This window comes from Dromaius novaehollandiae, chromosome 7 (genome assembly GCF_036370855.1).
Source record: "Dromaius novaehollandiae isolate bDroNov1 chromosome 7, bDroNov1.hap1, whole genome shotgun sequence".
In the NCBI taxonomy this organism is placed as follows: domain Eukaryota; kingdom Metazoa; phylum Chordata; class Aves; order Casuariiformes; family Dromaiidae; genus Dromaius; species Dromaius novaehollandiae.
In genome coordinates this window covers 26,692,875-26,710,703 of record NC_088104.1, presented here as the reverse complement: position 1 = coordinate 26,710,703, position 17,829 = coordinate 26,692,875, and the positions used below count along the sequence as shown (strand labels likewise).

General features: G+C 39.6%; 1 protein-coding gene across 2 annotated transcripts in view; it reads left to right on the top strand.

The window, feature by feature from the left end:
• Nucleotides 1-17,829, top strand: part of PDE11A (phosphodiesterase 11A) — a 144,859-nt gene that overhangs the window by 93,071 nt on the left and 33,959 nt on the right. For both annotated transcript variants that reach the window (XM_064515014.1, XM_064515016.1), the window contains 2 exons: nt 14,382-14,528; nt 14,634-14,741. In XM_064515014.1, coding sequence (XP_064371084.1) covers nt 14,382-14,528; nt 14,634-14,741 — 255 coding nt within the window. The remainder of the gene's footprint in view (nt 1-14,381; nt 14,529-14,633; nt 14,742-17,829) is intronic.

Genomic DNA, 17,829 nt, shown 5'->3' with positions numbered 1-17,829 from the left:
CCAGGCACTGAACTGCTTTCCGAAGGGGCCCACCTCTCTTTGGTGGCTATAGAGGGGTATGGGGAGGTTGCAGTAGTCATGAGGAATACACCCACTCTGTCTGTCCCTCTTTTAGTATTTGTAGTCGAACTGGGTAGGTTCCTTGCCCTGACATATCATCTGAGGAGGGCAAGGCACCTCTTTGCTTTTTTTTCCTCATCTGCAGAGAAGGGATGGAAATATTTAAACACCTCAGAGAAATATTTCAGCACTTCTGTGAGAGCCTTTGGTGAGGAGATGCTTTAGGACTACGAAAGGTTGTGCTCAGTTTGTATAATAAGCCTGCACAAAAAGAGTTTATTTTGGAGTGTAGGATTCCTGGGTTTTCTTAGACCATAACTAAATCTTGTTTTTAAAAGCCTTATTTTTTTAAGCATAAATGCAAAATGTATTTATTTTTATGTGTATATCTTATACAGAATAATCTCTGTATGTGTTTACACTGTAGGTTAGAAACAAGGGATTTTAAAGGTCAGTATTAAAAACAAATGTGAAAAATCAATATTGGTATTCAGACTGTGGAGTAAAGACACACAAGAACTAGAAATAATAAATAAGTACGTCTAAGATCAACTACTTCACATTCAGACTGGAGCGTAAATCTCGGTGTTTTAAAAATACCTTAACAAATAATAAGCTTCTTTCTATCACTGAAAATAATAGGAAAAAAATAAAATTACTTTCATAGTCAAAACAGGTCTTTTCTACTACTTTAGTAAAAGCATTCTTCACTTCTCAAAGCTGAAATATATTCTATTTGGTTTAGATTGTAATAAAATTCAAAGCATCTGTGCTGTACTGTAATATCCTTTTACACTCTTAAAACCATTCTAAATAGTCTAAAATATTACTGACTTACTGCTTTTAATAGTGGCTGTTTTTCAGTTTCTTAGTAATTATGCACACTAATGTAGTGCTACTTTAACAACAGAAATTTTCAGCAGAGGAGCAAGTAATAAAACAGTTATGGTTATTAATTTACCCAGATGAAAAAAAGACAGTAAGTGCTATTCTTTTGCTGCTCTCAAACACTATATTTTATGCTGTTATTTACATGGGAAGTTTCTTATTCGTTGCATCTGTTCTCATACCAAAAGCACAGTTCCTCCAGGACTTGAGAATGCTTAGAAAAAAATTAGAAACAGCAGTCACTGGGGGTGTAGCACTGTTCATAATCGAAGGTGAAATGATTCATTATCCCACAGACCTATTGTCTGTCCTTCAATCTGATCGGTCATCATACTGTACAAGAGTCTTCTGTCAGCTGGAAAGCGCTGAAGAATAAATACAGTTCAGTGTTGCTGCGGCATTCAACCAACGACCATGCAAAAAGCGATAAGGCATAGAATACATTTAAAATGACATGCAAACCTGAGCAGTATCTGATGAATGGTTTAAAAAAAAATCAACACTTGTCAAATGATAAAGTAGTATGCTTCAGTCAGTCCCAGACTGGGGTATTTACATGGGGAAGGGTTTTCAAACGGGAAGAAAAATGTATCTGACAAAGACTTGCGCACTTAAGTTGGATTAGAATAATTAAAAAAAATTGGAGTCTTGGAGAATGATGGTACTTTAGGAAGACTTCATTATGGGTCTGTTGTGATTGACAGTCTGTCAGTGTCAATAAGCAGCAATTTATTCCCCAGACAGTTAATTGACATCCCTGGGGCTAGCTGTGTTTGTACCAGCCCAGTGTTCAGAGCACCTTATTCCCAAGCTGGCCTAGTAAGACCATTTTACTATTTAATTTAACCTGTGAAAGAAAAGAATTATTCAAAGCAATGCAGCAAAACAGTATGTTATTTCACATTTTAAAACATATTTATTGAGCTGTGCTTGGATTTGTTTTGTAGGCCTAAAAGATTGAAAGTTACAGCTGGGAATTTTGTGTTAAAAAAAAAAAAAGTTTGTTTTTTTTAAACCAAACTTTATTTGGATAGAAATTTTAAGACTGGCATTAATATTATCAACATTATTTTAAAAATTAAACAAATTCCTTAATAATGGTACTGGTTATAAAACCAGGAGAAAAGCTATTGTTTCCCCAGCATATGCAGTATGAAAAGACAAAATACTTTTCTTTCTTAACAGTCTCTTTCTGGCTATATACAGTGTTTTGGCTGCAAACAGTTGTTTATCATAAACGCTTACGGTTATGATTTTACATTATTAATGGCAATATTTCTGTAGGCATTTTTTTTTCAACAAGTTTTGCAAAAATGAATACAAATGTCCCCTAAATGAACAAGACGTTATCCTTTAAAGGTTTTGGACATTACTGAGCAGTTTGTGTTAGAGCTAGAACATTTTTCTGATGAAACAGCTCTGGAAGGTGAGGAATGGAAATACATGAGAAATGTTTGTGTGAGATGAATCCGTTTGGCCACTGGGTGCCATCCTTGCTCCACTTTAAGGCAGATTGCTGAGCAGTATTTCTGCTAAGCTGTAAAATCCTGCAAAAGGTAATACCAGTGCAATTTCACACCATCGTAACGTCTGTGTGTGTGCGTGTACTAGAATATGTTAGCAGCCGTGGCAGTGTGCTCCATTTGCACAGGTAACTGAGAAGAGGCTCGGGAGAAACAGCCTCCCCGGTCCAGCCCTGTTAAGCTCGCAGTCCCCTATCCGGCAGTTTTTTTGCAGTCCTCCATCAGGTGATTCAGACTGAGGCAGTGCTGCAAGACCTCTTCCTGCACACCGGCATGTGAGTGACTGTGCTCCTGTGGGGTATTAATTTAGGCTCTGTTGGGATTGTCTGAAGGAAAAAATTACAAGAGTGTGCAGTTGTTTTCTGGATCAGTTCATATTTGGGGCTGTATGGGCCTGTGTCATCCGAACAGAACTGGTTCAGTATACATTATGTAAAGAATACTTGTGATTGCAACTTTTGTAGGTGTTATTTATGACATTGCTTCATTACCTGCCTGGGAGAAATCCGAATTGTTTTAGTCCTCAGAGCTCATGGAATTGCATCTTTTCCTTCTGGTAAAATCCCAGGCAGAGTGAATGTATTTTCTAAGGGAAAAATTATGTCAGTAGTTCTGCATTTTTTAGTCTTAAATTGTAAACACTTTAAGCGTGTGAGAAATAGACTTTAGCACTTCTCTTTCTTGCACCAACTGTATGGAAATTGTACAGATTGCACCCCAGGCAAAAACAGGAAACTGAATATTTTATGAGACCATTTCCGTGAAGCGTTCCATCATCTTTTGCTTTGCAGCAAGCTATACCAAGATTTGAACACAAAAAAACAGCTGAGAGCATCAGAGAACATTGTTTTCCTGTGCCTTTGTGATCCCCCCCTGCACATGTACTGCTGCACTTGGTGTGCTTAAATGCAACATAACTGACTCCACTTCTTGTGCTGCCATGAGCGGCAGTGCACATGTTATATCCCAGGCATACAACAAGCTTATGGGCAAAAAAGAAATGGCTTTCGGCCTTCGTAAATGCTGCTGTTAAACTAAATTCAGATATCCACTTGTGGTCTGCACTTTACCTGTTGCTGCGGGGGTGGTGCAACGTGCGTGACCGCAGCAGGGACACGGCAAGCCACCAGCGGAGCTGGTCGGTGGGAGCAGGCAGCCACCTCGGGGACACCCTCACGAGCGTCCTCAGGGCTGGACGCTGTGTAGCACAGGGGCTAATTTCTATTTGCACATTAAGGCATCTGTCCTACTTCTCTCTCTCTCCATCCCTCTCTGTCGTAGCTCAGGTATTTGTGCCAAGTATTAACAATCCTCAGTGTCCCTAAAGCAGTGTCAGACAGACAGACAGACCTCTTCACTGGAGGCACTGCCTGAAATTCATACCTCCTTGGCTGACACTGTGACTTATCTGTGTATCAAACCCTTTGTTTATAGCACACAGCAAGGGAAAGCCCCTGCACTGCGCCCTCTGAGTGCATTAGCCTCTTTTTACTGGCACCGTTCCTGAGATAAATGGCGTTAGGCCCTTCCTTGAATCCAGTCTGTTGTTATCTGGGTTGCAGTAGCACCTGAAGTTATACTGGGTGAATCTTTTCAGTCAAAGACTCTATTTATCAGTAAAAGCACTTCCAGTCGATGAAAACTCTTGGTGAAACTGCAATTTGAATGTACTGAACTGTTTTTATTAGGAAAGATCTGTAAAATAAAGGTCCATGCGTTATGTTTCAAAGTTCTCAGGATGCAACATTTCCATTCTTATTTCAGGCCAGTGTTTCCTCTTGAAAAATAACCTTAGTGTAATTTTAAATAGGGTAGAACAAACCTGGAAATAGAGTATTTTAGGTGGTGTGAAAGAGTTTTCATGTAGCTGAGCTCCAGAAATGCTGTTGTGCTAGGTGCAATAGAGGCAGCTAATAGAGACAGTCCTTTCCCTGAAAAACTACCAGTTCAAATCAGAAGTTTCTGTCCCTAGCGGGAGATGGTGGCCATTTCCCATTAGACCATGCCTCTCTGGCAGTTACCTCAAAGCGGTCCGGGACAAAGTGTTTGCCTTCTCTCCCTGTTTGGCGTGTCTTCGCCTCTGTCTATGAGAGAAGAAACTTCTTCTACTGTTGCTGCTATCTAGACATGCAATGTTAGTAACTAATGCAATAGGTGATAATAGGTCCTCAGATTAACTTGTAAGAATCTTCTGAGAAACTACTTTTTACTGAATCCAGCTTGTCTTTTACATTGCTCAGACGGAGTCTGTAATATTTGTGGCATGCCAGAAACAGTTTGGCCATGTAAATGGAAACTGCAAAACTAAAAGTTTTAATCCTGTGTTTATATTGTGTATAATTTGGTTATCCCATATCGCTAGGCACAATATGTAGGATTAACTCACTCTTCTGAAATTTTAGTAAGTTGTTTTCTTCTAGTTTAATTCCTCAGGGAATGGAATGTGAGGCACCCAGTGATATCCATGGAAACGGACTGCCGCCATAAAACAGAATTATGACTATACAGGATCAGCTAAATGTAAAAGTTGTTCTGGGTGGGAGCAAACTTTATAAAAGAAATAACTGAAGGCATAGCAAGGAGAATATATAAATTACTGGGTTTGGTTTGAAATCATCTTTAGGTTGCATCACTGTGAAAGAGATTTTTAGTAGTAAACAGAGACAGTTGAGTTCTGGCACTGCCATTTGATTAAAATGAGTGAAGGGAGTATCCATCACCATATGGACTTTTGCCAGCTTGCCAGTTCATTGGGACAGTCATACACAGGAGAGCGAAGGAAGAATCTTCACAAGTAAAGGGGCAAACAAACACTGCTGAAAGAATTATGAAAGAATTCTGCTGCAGCAAAATGGCATCAGATTAAATCTCTGCCTGACTAAAATACTATAGGATGAGACAGTATATTTGAACTTAATTTGGCAGAGCCAAGGTATCTAGTGAAAATCTCTGGGTAAAAAATGTTTATTTTTTACTGCTGATTAGCTGTTTTTCAGTCTGTTAATGAGCATCTCCAAGGAAGAGCTAAAAGAAAAGAAACAATAAGGAGAGGAAGACTGTAGTGTAAAGGGTAGGAGAAAAGGAGCAGTTAAGACCAGTTAAATAGCATAAGTGTATTGTGATAGGGGCCATTTAGCGCATACTTATAAGACCTTCATGAAGAACCCCAAGAACAGCAAGAAACAAGTATTTAAGTTGTGTTGCAAGGTAGTTGCAGCCTTCCACCTCAAAGTATTGTAGTGGTAGATAAAAGCAACTTCTTTTGTTTAAAGAAAATTTATAAAGGTAGTGGAGTATAGTTAGTAAGAAAAGAGCTACATAAATATAAGGCTAAGTACGGATTGTTTTTATTGAAAGAGCAGGATCTGTAAATTGTACAAATTCTCAGAAAAAATGTTGTGATTAGGCTGTCAGTCACACGTGAAATAGAGCTCTGTGCTCTACAGGTTGGTGTTAGGACATGCCGTGTTGGCGTGCTCTGTGCAGACGGAGGGATGCTCTAGAGGAAGGAGAGAGGAGAGGGGTTTACGGCTTTGTGTCACTGCGGTGCTCGCAGTCAGCTCCTGGGAAGCCTTGCACAGGGAAAACCTTCCCGGCTTGCTAAAGCTGTAACAGGATGAGGCGCTGGGGTTGGTTGGTTGTTTTGTTTTAAGAAAGCTGGGTCGGGCAGCCCTGCCCTGTGTGTCTAGGGAGTGATTTATTGATTCAGAATAGGAGGGGTGTATTTTTTTTTTTTTAATCTGCAACTGAAATTTGATGAAAACTAAGAAGAAAAAGACAAAGATAAAACATATTGCAAGCATATGGAACCATTGCTAGGTTCTCTGTAGCTTTTCTGTAAATGTATGTTCTAAGTTTGCAGGTGTTTTCAATATTATTTATTGTCTGCCCTCTAGCACATCTGAAATAGGACTTTCTCCCCAGTGCAGCAGTAGCCCACTCGTATATTTGCATAACTTTCTGTACCTGTCACTGCTCTGCCAGCCTGATTTGTCACAAGTGCTTAGAGAGAAAGCGTTGGTGGCCAGCAGGAACTTCATCCAGTGTCTCTGCTGCGTGCCCTTCCAGCACCCCAGGGCCCAGCTGCGACGGCAGCATCGGGCTAGCTGGCTCTGCCCTGGGCCAGGCCAGCAAAGGTCCGTGATGCTGAGGGTCATCGCAAGGCATCTGTGCAGTCAATGCTGCTGACGTGCATTAGGACAGAAAACACAGTGTAATACCAGCACGCACATGATTCTGATACCTGTGGTGTGGTTTTTTTTAATTATTTTTTTTTTTTAAGTTTTCTCTTCTTTGTGACGCCTTCACTTTTTTCTGTCTCTCGCAAACTCTCACACACTGCGTCTGCTTCTGAGAATTGGGCTGTTTCCCACCAAAGAGCCGGTTCCTCCCCTCTCCCTCACATTATGTTCTCTTTGAGGGGAATCCTGACCTTGTTCTTTAATCTGCTTTTTCCTCTTCTGGGTCTCCTAGGACCCTTCCTCCCTGTTCCTAGGTCTTTTGGAGGAGGAGAAGATTGCCTTATATTCCTCACCCTTCTCCCTCCCAAATTTACAGGCATGAGGGAGTCCGTCCTCACTACCCACTCTGCTCTTCATGGGAGCAGCGAAGTTGACTTTCTGCTGACCGAAACCAAGTAAACCTGTTGTGGGAAATGGCAGCCTGTATGCCTAACGCCTGTTTTGTACCTTGAAGAAAGATTTGACCTAGGTTTGCTGCTTCTATCTATTTAAAATTCTGGGACAGAGACTGAATGAGCTTTTGTATGAGCTGCTTATCCTCACCAATAGTCATAAAAAATTCAACAGTTGTTACTCTATAGTATGTGACATACTGGTTATTTCCTAATTACCTACAAAAACAAGCCAAAAGACCATGAAGACTCCCCTGTGTGCCTAGGGAGATCATTGCTTAGAAAGTGCATGCCCTGTAAAACTCCGGTCCTGAGCTGCCACAGCTATGTACTTTGGCCTTAAGAATAATAGATGCTCAGACCATTAATTGCTTTTATTTTATGTCTCTGTTCTTTTAAAATGGAATTTTCTTGTTCCTTTTATAGGCTGCCATATATTTTGTTCCTATGTACTAGGAAACAACTTTAGCACTAAGGATTGATTTTTAGCAACATAAATAATGTATTTTGTGCCTTTTCTATTATAGTTTGTAACAAAATTTTAAATGTAATATTTTTATCTTAGTAGCCTGTGAAATTTATTATTCCTTTTCATGGGTCCCATTTTGAAAAAGTGGCATGTTCAGAAAAGATTGATTAACTGATCAGGAACATTTAAGATACTTTCAGCTTTTTAACTACAGTTCTGGGCTACCTTTGGAAACAGCATGTGAAATGCTGTAATGACATATCTTCCCTTGCCATTTAAAAAATAAAATTATGAAAAGGCAAATCCTTTTCTCGTACACACATAGTTTTATGCCAAAAGCAAAAAGTAAGTACTGTATTTTTGTCCCAGGCCCCCAGTGCATGATAATCAAAAAAATACCTAAATGCTATAATTGATAGGTGATATATTGCTTAATGACTTTTCTCGTTCTTATAGAAGGAGCTGAACGAATAGCTTTCTTAATGGCATGAGGCTTTTCTTTTAATTAAAGCAAATACCAGTATTCATGCTAAATGGCAATTATATTCAGTTTAACCATTAACAAAACATAACTTTTTGAAACAAGACTACATGCAACTTTTTGTTCCACTCTTCATGTCTAAATTACATGCTACACTATTAATTTGCTAGCTGAGGATGAGGTAGTATACCCAAACATACACATACTTCATCTGCAGGTTTCAAAGTTGTATGCAAGAGTAGCATTATTCTCAGTTTACAGATGTGAAATTTTGTTATAAAGCAGTGAACGACCTTTTCCAGTAAAGGGCTCAGTTACCTACCATGGGACTTTGGGGAGAGCTTAGGCATTCAGTTACACAATTGTAACTCTGCTTATCTGCTGGTTTACTCTGGAGGGACTTAAAGTCTGTAAATGCTGTTCCACGGACTGCTGATGTCTTTGAGTTCTGAGCAGTTGTTGGATAAAACCTTGACACAGTCTGGGATGCAGAAAGAGGGATCTAGTAGATCTGATGGCAGTCGTGTGCATGGGAGGGTGAGGTCTCTTCATATCCTGTTTTCATCCATCTGCCTTCAACTTATGCCAAAGCCCGGCTCCTATTTCATTCCACTCTCCAGTTCCAGTTACTTGAATTATCCCTTCATACTGTGACCTCATTCAGAGAATCAAAATTTGATGGAAGTCGTTGAAGGGCAAATAAGTCATTATTTTCACTCTAGAAGAAAGCAATGTTACTGTGATAATCCTATTAAGAAGTCAATAGAATTGCAGCCCAGAGGAGAATGCATGTATACACTTTGAGTTTTCACCACACCCACTTCCCTTTTTGGTCAATATTATAAAGTTCCCTTGAAATGCCACTGTCCTACTTCTGCTGTGGCTGGTCACTGGAAAAGACATGCTGACTCAGCATTGTGAAGGGCAGCGATATGCCGTCCACAGCCTGCAGTAACAGATGGAGGCCTTTAAAACCCATGCTGCTCTGGGCATTAAAATGTCCCTGAGCTGAAACATTTAACTCTTACTCTTTGGAGAGAGTAAGAAATGTGTCAGACCCTGGGAGATAAAAGCTTTGGTCCTGCATGGCTGTGAATAAGTGCAAAATATGTCCACTACTGCTAATAACAGTAGCTGATTATGAAGAAATATATTTTAAAAGATGCTTGAAGATATAAATATAAGTAAATATTTTTAGAGGCCTTTACACGTAAAAGGAACCCCTTACAAATAAACACGTGTGCCATCAGCAATTACTGTCTCCAGTATGATTTGATAGAAGATAGTGTGAGATAAAGAATGCATCACATTTAAATATTCTTCACTTTGATGGTTTCTGTGCAGTTTTTGATAATCAGGCTTTAAGGATTTTCAGTTCCTAATCTTCTGAGAGAGACTCAAGGCAGAGAAATACTCAGCCTAGAAAGCTTTAAGTTGAAAGAAGTTTATTACTTTTTTGTGCAAGTCCTATTGTCTGAAGGTCCAGGTTCATTGTTTAACTTTTCACCTGAAAATAATTCACCAACATAAAGTATGCATGAGATCAGGTCTTGATCCTCTATTGAAATCACAGTGGATGGAGTCCGGCTCAAACAGAGCCCCTGGGAGTTAAGTGGAATACCATATCATTTTGCCATTCTTTTGATACGTTGGCATATGTATTTCATGGGATATCTGTGTATTTGTTATATATATTCAGGTTTCTTGCTGTTTTTTTCTGTCTGGCCAGCAGTATTTTCTGCTTAGGAGATGTTGTTAACTATTCGAACGTTATTGTCCATAGGGCTATGTAGCAAGCAGACCATATTCTGTAGGGGAAGTTATTGTTATAGAACAGCTCTGTGTGATGTGGATGTGAAAGAAGGGGAGCATACCAAATAGGAGAATGTAGTGTTTTTTGAATAAAGAAGGACTGGTAATGTGTTTCCAAATCCTAAAATAGAAAGACACCTGTCAGGAGCTGATGGCAGCTACAATTTACGAATTATTCAAGACAGGAAGTTTGCCCCCTTTTCCTTTCAGCCATCTCAAAGGATCATTCTTGTATTGTTTATAACTATAAACTGATTTATAGACGATTTGTTTTTCTCCGCGGCATTAATGAATGTAAGAGAGCAGCATGTAATGGTATGTTTTGCATATATTTTCTGAATAGCAGTATTGGCCCTCATGAAGTTACTGGCATAGTACCTGACAGAAATTGCAAGTAAAGTTATTTGCAGTAACGTTAACCAAGCTAAATGTAAAACCTGTATCTTTCTTGTTCAGGAAATGTGCCCAGTAAGAGCAGCAGAAGTTTCCCTTTTGCTTGTGTTGATTGATTGCTGTTCCTTGCAAGTGATTGCTTTATTCAGCCCTTAGAGTAAGAACATTTTAAAAAGCTCTGTGTATGTATTATATTGCACTTTTCTGACATTTGTAGACAAACATACACATGCTGTCTGAAGAAAAAAAGAGTATGAATTCTTATCTTTATTCGGATTTAGTTCCATGCTAATATAAAGAAACATTTTATACAGCATATGTTTTATGCATACTTTTGAAGAATGACGTGAAATACTTGTCTTCAGCAGTACTGATACGTAAACATCAAATATTAGCTTTTGATTGAAGTACTTCCTCCCAGCACCTCCCAGTGCTTTCCTAAAGCTTTGACTGCCTGATTTTGTACTTTTCCTTCTTAGTTTTTGTGCATCTGCAGCCGCCCGGAGGCTTATTAATGCTGAACTAGAACCATGATTTATCTGTTCCCATGTGCTGTCTCTGAGAGCAGCCAGAATCAGGACTACATATTTGGTAGCAGCCACTTTGTTGTTCTATGTAATTTGAAGTATGATGGTCATTAATGACATAAAGCCCTTCAGTGACCACGAATCTAAGTTTAATAAGGCTCAAGCAGTCGCTTGTCTCCCAGCTGTCCACATGTACCAAGCAGGCAGCAAAGCAATTCACATGCTAGCAGAGAGCAACGAGGAAATAAGAATCCGTCTCCAATAACGAATCGAGCACAAGGCGCTTTCCCTCCTTCCTGTGTCCATCCCACTCCCAGCCCTGGACCCACGGACACCCGAGTATGGGGCAGCTCCAGCCCTCTTCCCCACACTCTCATTCGAGGCCATGACATCCACTTTCTCAAGCTGCCCACAAATAGTGAGATAGTTCTGCAGCCTGGGAATTGCTGAGTTTGTAGTTCATAAACCCCAACTTCTTTACATGGCTCATTTCAAGACAAATTTTTGTTTTAATACCGAGGGTACTGGGACATGACCAAAGGAGGCAAGTCCGGCTTTAATTTACAATAAGCTCACACAAGCCATGGGAATCTTCCTTAAGGATGAAGAGCCTTGAAATTACTTGGTCTGCAGGGTAGAAAGACTTTGGTGTGTAATGTTCTTAATTGTTTTTAGAAAGAGGAAGTTGAACTTCAAAACATTCAGAAGGAAGCAAGCCTTTTAAGTGATCTTAAATCACAGGGGGTGCTTTAAAAATCATTTCAGTATAAGTTGAATTTTAATTGCCTGCCCCTTCCTCTTATTGTCCTGGTATTTTCATCCCCTCTGTTTTCCAGGAAGAGACTGTTATTATTGCTGTTTATTTTAAGAAATTCAGTGGAATTTCTCCTGCAGTGCAGCAAAATTTCAGGGGTGGATATGTTTTAATATTCTGTATTATGAATATTTTTTATGTCTTTGTAATTAAAAAAATGAAGTTTTAATGACTGCTCTCCTATAAACCCTGGACTGCTGCATTTCTGATGTAAGAAACTGAGGACAGACAATGCCAGGTGCAGCCAGAATATTGCTGCAGCCCCACAACATATCATTTTTTTAACATCATTCAAATTAGTCTCAACACTCATAATTCTGTTGTTTCCTTTATTGCTGTTGTAAAGCAAATGGTTCTTTTATACAAATGTTATCTCCTGGCTATTAATTCAGCAGTTATTTTGGATTATGGCACTCCTGTTAAATTTAGGAATGTTAAACCTCATAAATATTTAAAAGTTTCAGACTGACATGGGAAGAAATTGTTTTCGACTTGCTTTGTTAATATCCTGTTGTTCAGTTTATAATAGATTTGGGATATATTGTTATTTCTCCATTGTTTGACAAAGAGCAAAGCAATTGCAGTTGAGCAACTGCTTGGAGTGTTTTCCCTTGAATTGTAACAGGTTGGTAAGTGTTTGTTTCCAGTGCAAAATAGCAAGGAAAATAACTGTTCTCATTTTCCTTCAAGAGGCGAAAACATACATGAAAATTCTAATCAGAGCCCCTACCCACTTCAAAGTTCATGAAAATGCCACAGATGGTTTGTAAAATATTTTTGGTAAAACAATTTCAAGCAGATCTACTTGTAATTGAGTACTTCTGTCTCAGAATCTTTTTTCTTTAGGCTTTGTTCTAAGGAACAGGTAAGGAAAATGGGCAAATGTGTTTCTTCTGTCAGGGCATTTTATAGAGAATGCATTTGCTACACATAATGAATGTACTCATAGAGTAAATATTAGTATGCATCTTGGGTATCCCCAAAAGCCCTGAAGAATAACTGAATGATAAAAAAGTCACAATTTTTGTAAGACCCGTGAAGGTCTAGACAGCAGAGTCGCTGGGCCAGTGTTTCTGTTTCATCTCTAATAGCATTTTCTTTCTTCTCTTTACCTCAGAAGCAAACATACAGCTTTTTACTCTTCATAGTGTTACGGGGTACTAAATGTAACTCCTGTTGGTATCATTTAGCACTGTTGAGGAGGTTTCAGTAACTGTTCCGAAAAGATGCTGAATCAGTTTGACCTGGACAAATACGCTCGTAGCCAAAGTGAGCCTGCAGCTGGGGCTTGCTTCTGCACCTGCAGGTTCCAGAAGTGCTTCAGCTGTGTCCTGGGATGACACTTGGATTGAATGGTTTGTTTTATTTCTCGTGTCAGCTAACCTCTCTGGGGTAGCACCATGACTTTTTTGTGGTATTGGCATGCTTTGCTGTGCACCGAACTAAAAAGACAGTTTCCTTCCAGATAGCAAATAAGTTAACACTACAACATTAATACTATTTTATGGCAGGCTTATACCATCTTGTCTTACGTGGTATGACTGAACCAGCTTAATCCTAGTGTAAAGTAATAACCACGAAGGCACTTTTCCTTTGGCTAGAAAAAGATTTTTACATGTCAGTGACTTGTCATATTTATGGATACCATTTTAAAATATGAGTTTTCAAAAAGGAAACCATAAGGTAGTCGTACAGAAGCTGTAATTGTGAAGGTGAACTTAAAACTGCATGAATAAATGGGTGTTTTTATGTGCAAGAGACTAGCTGGATGTGCCACACCATCTAAGTCCATTTAGGTTGAATTCAGCATGGTCCAGCTCATGGCCTGTGGGCTGGGTCCAGCCCCTGTGTGAGGTTTGTACCTGACCCGTCACCTCTCTCTGCAGGAGACAAGGAGCAGATGCTCCTTCAGCAAATACGGCCTCCTGCACCTGCCCTCCCTTGGGAGCGGAGAGGCGTCTCTGGCGACATGCAAGGAAGGGCAGGGAAGCCCATGAGGCTTGTCAGCACCTCTGTCTGGCTCCCACAGACGCTACCACTGGGCCATGTGTGTGCACAGCTGTATTAATTAGGCAGGCTTGCACACTCATTTGAATGGTTTTGTATGCTCACTCTTCTATTACAAACAGGGAAAAAAAATCCACTGCTATATGGACAAGGTAAAATATAGGGCTTTTGCTATAGTATATTTACTTATGAAATGATCAGAATCTTTAAAATGATTTTTATATTACTTTGAAAAGTATTTCTGCTAGACATTTATTACTCTTTCTTTGGTTCTATGAATGTCTGGTGAATAGTGTAAAGCAGAGGGCACTTGTATACTTACGGATGTAAAGACGTTTGGATGGAGAAATTCTGCAGAGTGGTATATTTACTTTGCATTTCTGAATGGTAGCAATTAAAATTCACAGCTGCTGGCTATCCAGATGTTTCTTGCATTCGAACATTGTAATTTGCATTGGAATATATTGTGTTACTGCAGTAGCTGTAAAGTGGTCAGCTCTCTCAGTCTAAATACTATGCAGGGGCTCCATTTGGGATGGTAAGCACATTTCCTGCTCATGTCAGATTCTTCTCCTTCCCACTGCTTCCCTGCTCTATTGCTTGGCCTGCTTGTATTTCTCAGAGGAAGGCTTTTATTGCTCGGCATTCGGATGAAGCAGGGGATGTGCTGGCCAGTCAGAACTGAGGTATGGGAGGTTTCTCTTAAGAGACTGACAAAGAAAAAAAGATCCAGGTTTGAAATCAGAAGTTTCCCTTTCCCTTTGGCATTTTCAGGCAGCAAACATCCCTCTGGTGTCAGAGCTTGGCATCGATGATATCCATTTCGATGACTTCTCACTTGATGTGGATGCCATGATTACTGCAGCCCTCCGGATGTTCATGGAACTTGGAATGGTTCAGAAATTTAAAATTGACTACGAGGTAACCATCTGCTCTGCAGAGATGTCTGCTGCTTTTGTCTTGGCACTGCTCTGTCCATTTGTACACATTTAGTAGCCCTGATGCAATTTGTACTTTTCATTTCAGACACTGTGTAGGTGGCTTTTGACAGTTAGGAAGAATTATCGAATGGTTTTGTACCACAACTGGAGGCATGCTTTCAACGTGTGCCAGCTAATGTTTGCAATGTTAACTGTAAGTATCCAGCTACAGACACAATCCCATAAGAGCTTTTATTGTCACGTTGTCTTACCTGTCTGAACGTTTTTCCAACCTTTGTTTTCTTTCCTAGTTATTATGAAATTCGTTTATTTCCGATAGGAAGGCACACAGAATTAGGATATTCAACTTAAGGCGGCACATATTTGGCAAAACTTTATGGTGTTTTAGTGACAGTGATATCACAGACACATTAAAGTGACTGAAAACAGATGGCAGTCTTGGAGTGAGCTTGTTATTATACATCTTGATCTTACAATAATGTTTTTCTTTTGGAACTCTTTGTTTTGGCATTTATTTCAGTCTCTTAAATTGGAAGCTACAAAAACATGGAAGATTAGAATCCCAGAAGTAGTAGTATTTTTTAAGTTGATATTTATTACTTTCTTTTCTTTTCTAGCATCTAAATAGTTGTAGAAGGTATTGCCTTAAAACATTTTAAGATCATCTTCCAATAGAGTCATCTGAGTGAATCTTGTGTCTTCACTGGTCACTACAGCACTGCTGGGTTTTATTAACATCTATCTCTATCAGTAGCTTTATCTCCTCTCAGCAAAGTAACTCCTGTTGAAAGTAACAGTGCTTTTATGCTCTGTCTCGCTTACGCTCTCCCTACACGACAGCAGCCTCACCACATGAAAGAATCCGTATTTAGTAGGTGGTTAGTTAATTCCTGTAAGTGTATCAATAAAAAGACTGGTCGTCCTGTAACGTTTAAGATTCTGGTTCATATGGCTTGATAGAAGCAATATGGCTGTGTGCACACAATACTTTACTTTCATTTTGGTTTTGCCTTATCTCCAGATAAAAATAGAAGTTCAAATTCTAATTTTTTCTTTTTTCTTCAATTTTCAATTTTGATGTCAATTTTGGTGGGTTTGGTCTTCTATTGAGTCTTTAAAAGGTCTTATGATAGCATTTATGTAGGTATTTCTTCATTTGTTTGAAATGAAAGTTTATGAAGACTTGATAATTTTAAACACATTCTGTAAAAAAAGCAAATAGATTTAAAGATTTGCTTTTGCCCCAAGGCATAATTCGTTGTATAACAATTCTTTAAAGTCTTACCAATACCAGCATGGCCATGATTTAAAACTCTTCATTCATCATTTTCCATGTTTCCACACACTTATCAGGCAGATGCCTTTAACTGTCTAGAGCTTGTGCCTGTGGGTCAGTAAAAGATGTGACACTTTTACATTTCTTTTTAATCTTGTGAAAAGTGGAAAAGTCTTTTGAAGCTTTTTCCCCTTTTTGATGATTTTCTTTGTTTAAAATTTCTATGAATTTTTAATGCTTTAGGGATTTGAAAGCAATACCCTAATATTTGTGAGTAGATGCTAAAAAAAGAGTGGGTGAAAAATAAGCCTAGGTTTTCCAGTTAGAAGAGTATTTGTCACTAAAAAAAAATCTCAGAATTTCTTTGTGAGGGACTAACAAGTGGAAGCACCCAAAAATGAAGGCTGCATTTGCAAATACTGGAATATTTCCTTTCCCAGGGACAGAGAGGAAACATGTGACACAGCTAGGAATAAAATCCAAATCTTCTGACTTGTTTAATGTGATCTCAAGTGGACAATGCTAAGGTTCTCACATCTCAAGAAAGACATGGAAGGAGAAGCAAGCTTTTCTATAAATTATTTGGGAGTTGGCATTTCGTTGACAATAAAAATACCACTGGGCTGCCCTTGCTGGGGAGTTATGTTTTGAAGTCACCTCAGTCTGTGGAAATTTCCAAGGAAGGGCCTTACTGATGCAAGGGATACCATGTGCTTGTTCCCTCATTTTTAAACCCTGAATTTCTAAATTTTTATGACTAGCCAGTCTGTGAAGCATGACTAGCATTCGGACACTGTCAACAGTGGGGTTATCAGCGGAGGCTGTGCAATCTGTCCCCTTAGCAGTGCAGTGCAGATCGGTGCTACATCTGTTGCTCACTGAAATATTTCCACTGAAATGGACTTCAGACTAAGCCCGTGGCATGTTGCATGTTCGTAGGGCACAGCTATCTGTAATGTGTATTCCCACCTATCCTCCTCAGTCTGGCCTCATCTCTGTGACACAACTGTGTATATCAGTTAAGAAAAAACAGGGTATGAAGTCACCTAACGGGTAAAGGACATCAGTTCTAGGTCTGTCCTGCAAGCTACGGGGTAGCTGCTGTGAGCCTTTACCTAGATGTAGTAGGCTGTATCAGTTACCATGAGGCAAAGCAAACAGACATGTTAAATAAGAGAGAGAGAAACTGTTTGGGAGTGAGGTTGTTCAGCTGAACAGAATTAAAATTGTTTCTGCCTTCTGCAAATGTTGATCTTGAATGAAGTCTCATGATACTGTGTGGCCATGGGTAATTACTGAAGTTTTATAATCTTCACTTTTTTAACATAATAATAAATTTAAAAGATTTTTACTCTGAGGAGTAAAAGCAAAGCCAGGAGACATTGTTTAACTAGGAACTATGCTCATTTCTGTCAAGTGTTCTCAGTAGGTGAGATAGCTCCAGGCCGCCAGCTTTGCAAATCTGATTTGTGAGGCAAAACATCCTCTAGATGGAGCTCTGAGGCCAAGTTTTCTGCAGGGCGTTAGTTTGGGTGGGAAACATTCCTTCCTACCAGGCAGCCCCATCTCACCTAGAGATGACAAAATTGGCTGCCAGCAAAGAGAAGAAAAACCTCTCAGAATTTCTTAAGCAGCCAACAGCAGGCCTGGTAGGCCTAAATCTTAAACTGCTTTGACTGTGGGTTGCAAAGTAGAATTTCAGAATGCCCTTAGCAGTCAGTACGTGGACAAATCCTGTTGGTGGTGAGCTAGACTTTTTGAGCCAAGCTCACGTTCGTATCTGCACCTCTGACAAACGCAGCGGCGGCGGTACAGTGACTTCTAAAGTGGGCAGCTGGACACAGGCACTGCCGGTATTCAAGTTATCGGAGGCCTTACTCTGCTGTGCTGCTGTCTTTTGTGAGAGAAGCATGAAGTTGGGTGTGTGACCTGCTTTGGCTGCTGTCACTACCAGAGATAGGAAGACTGGTCTTGGGGAAAAAAGACACAAAAGTGATAGTCAAGC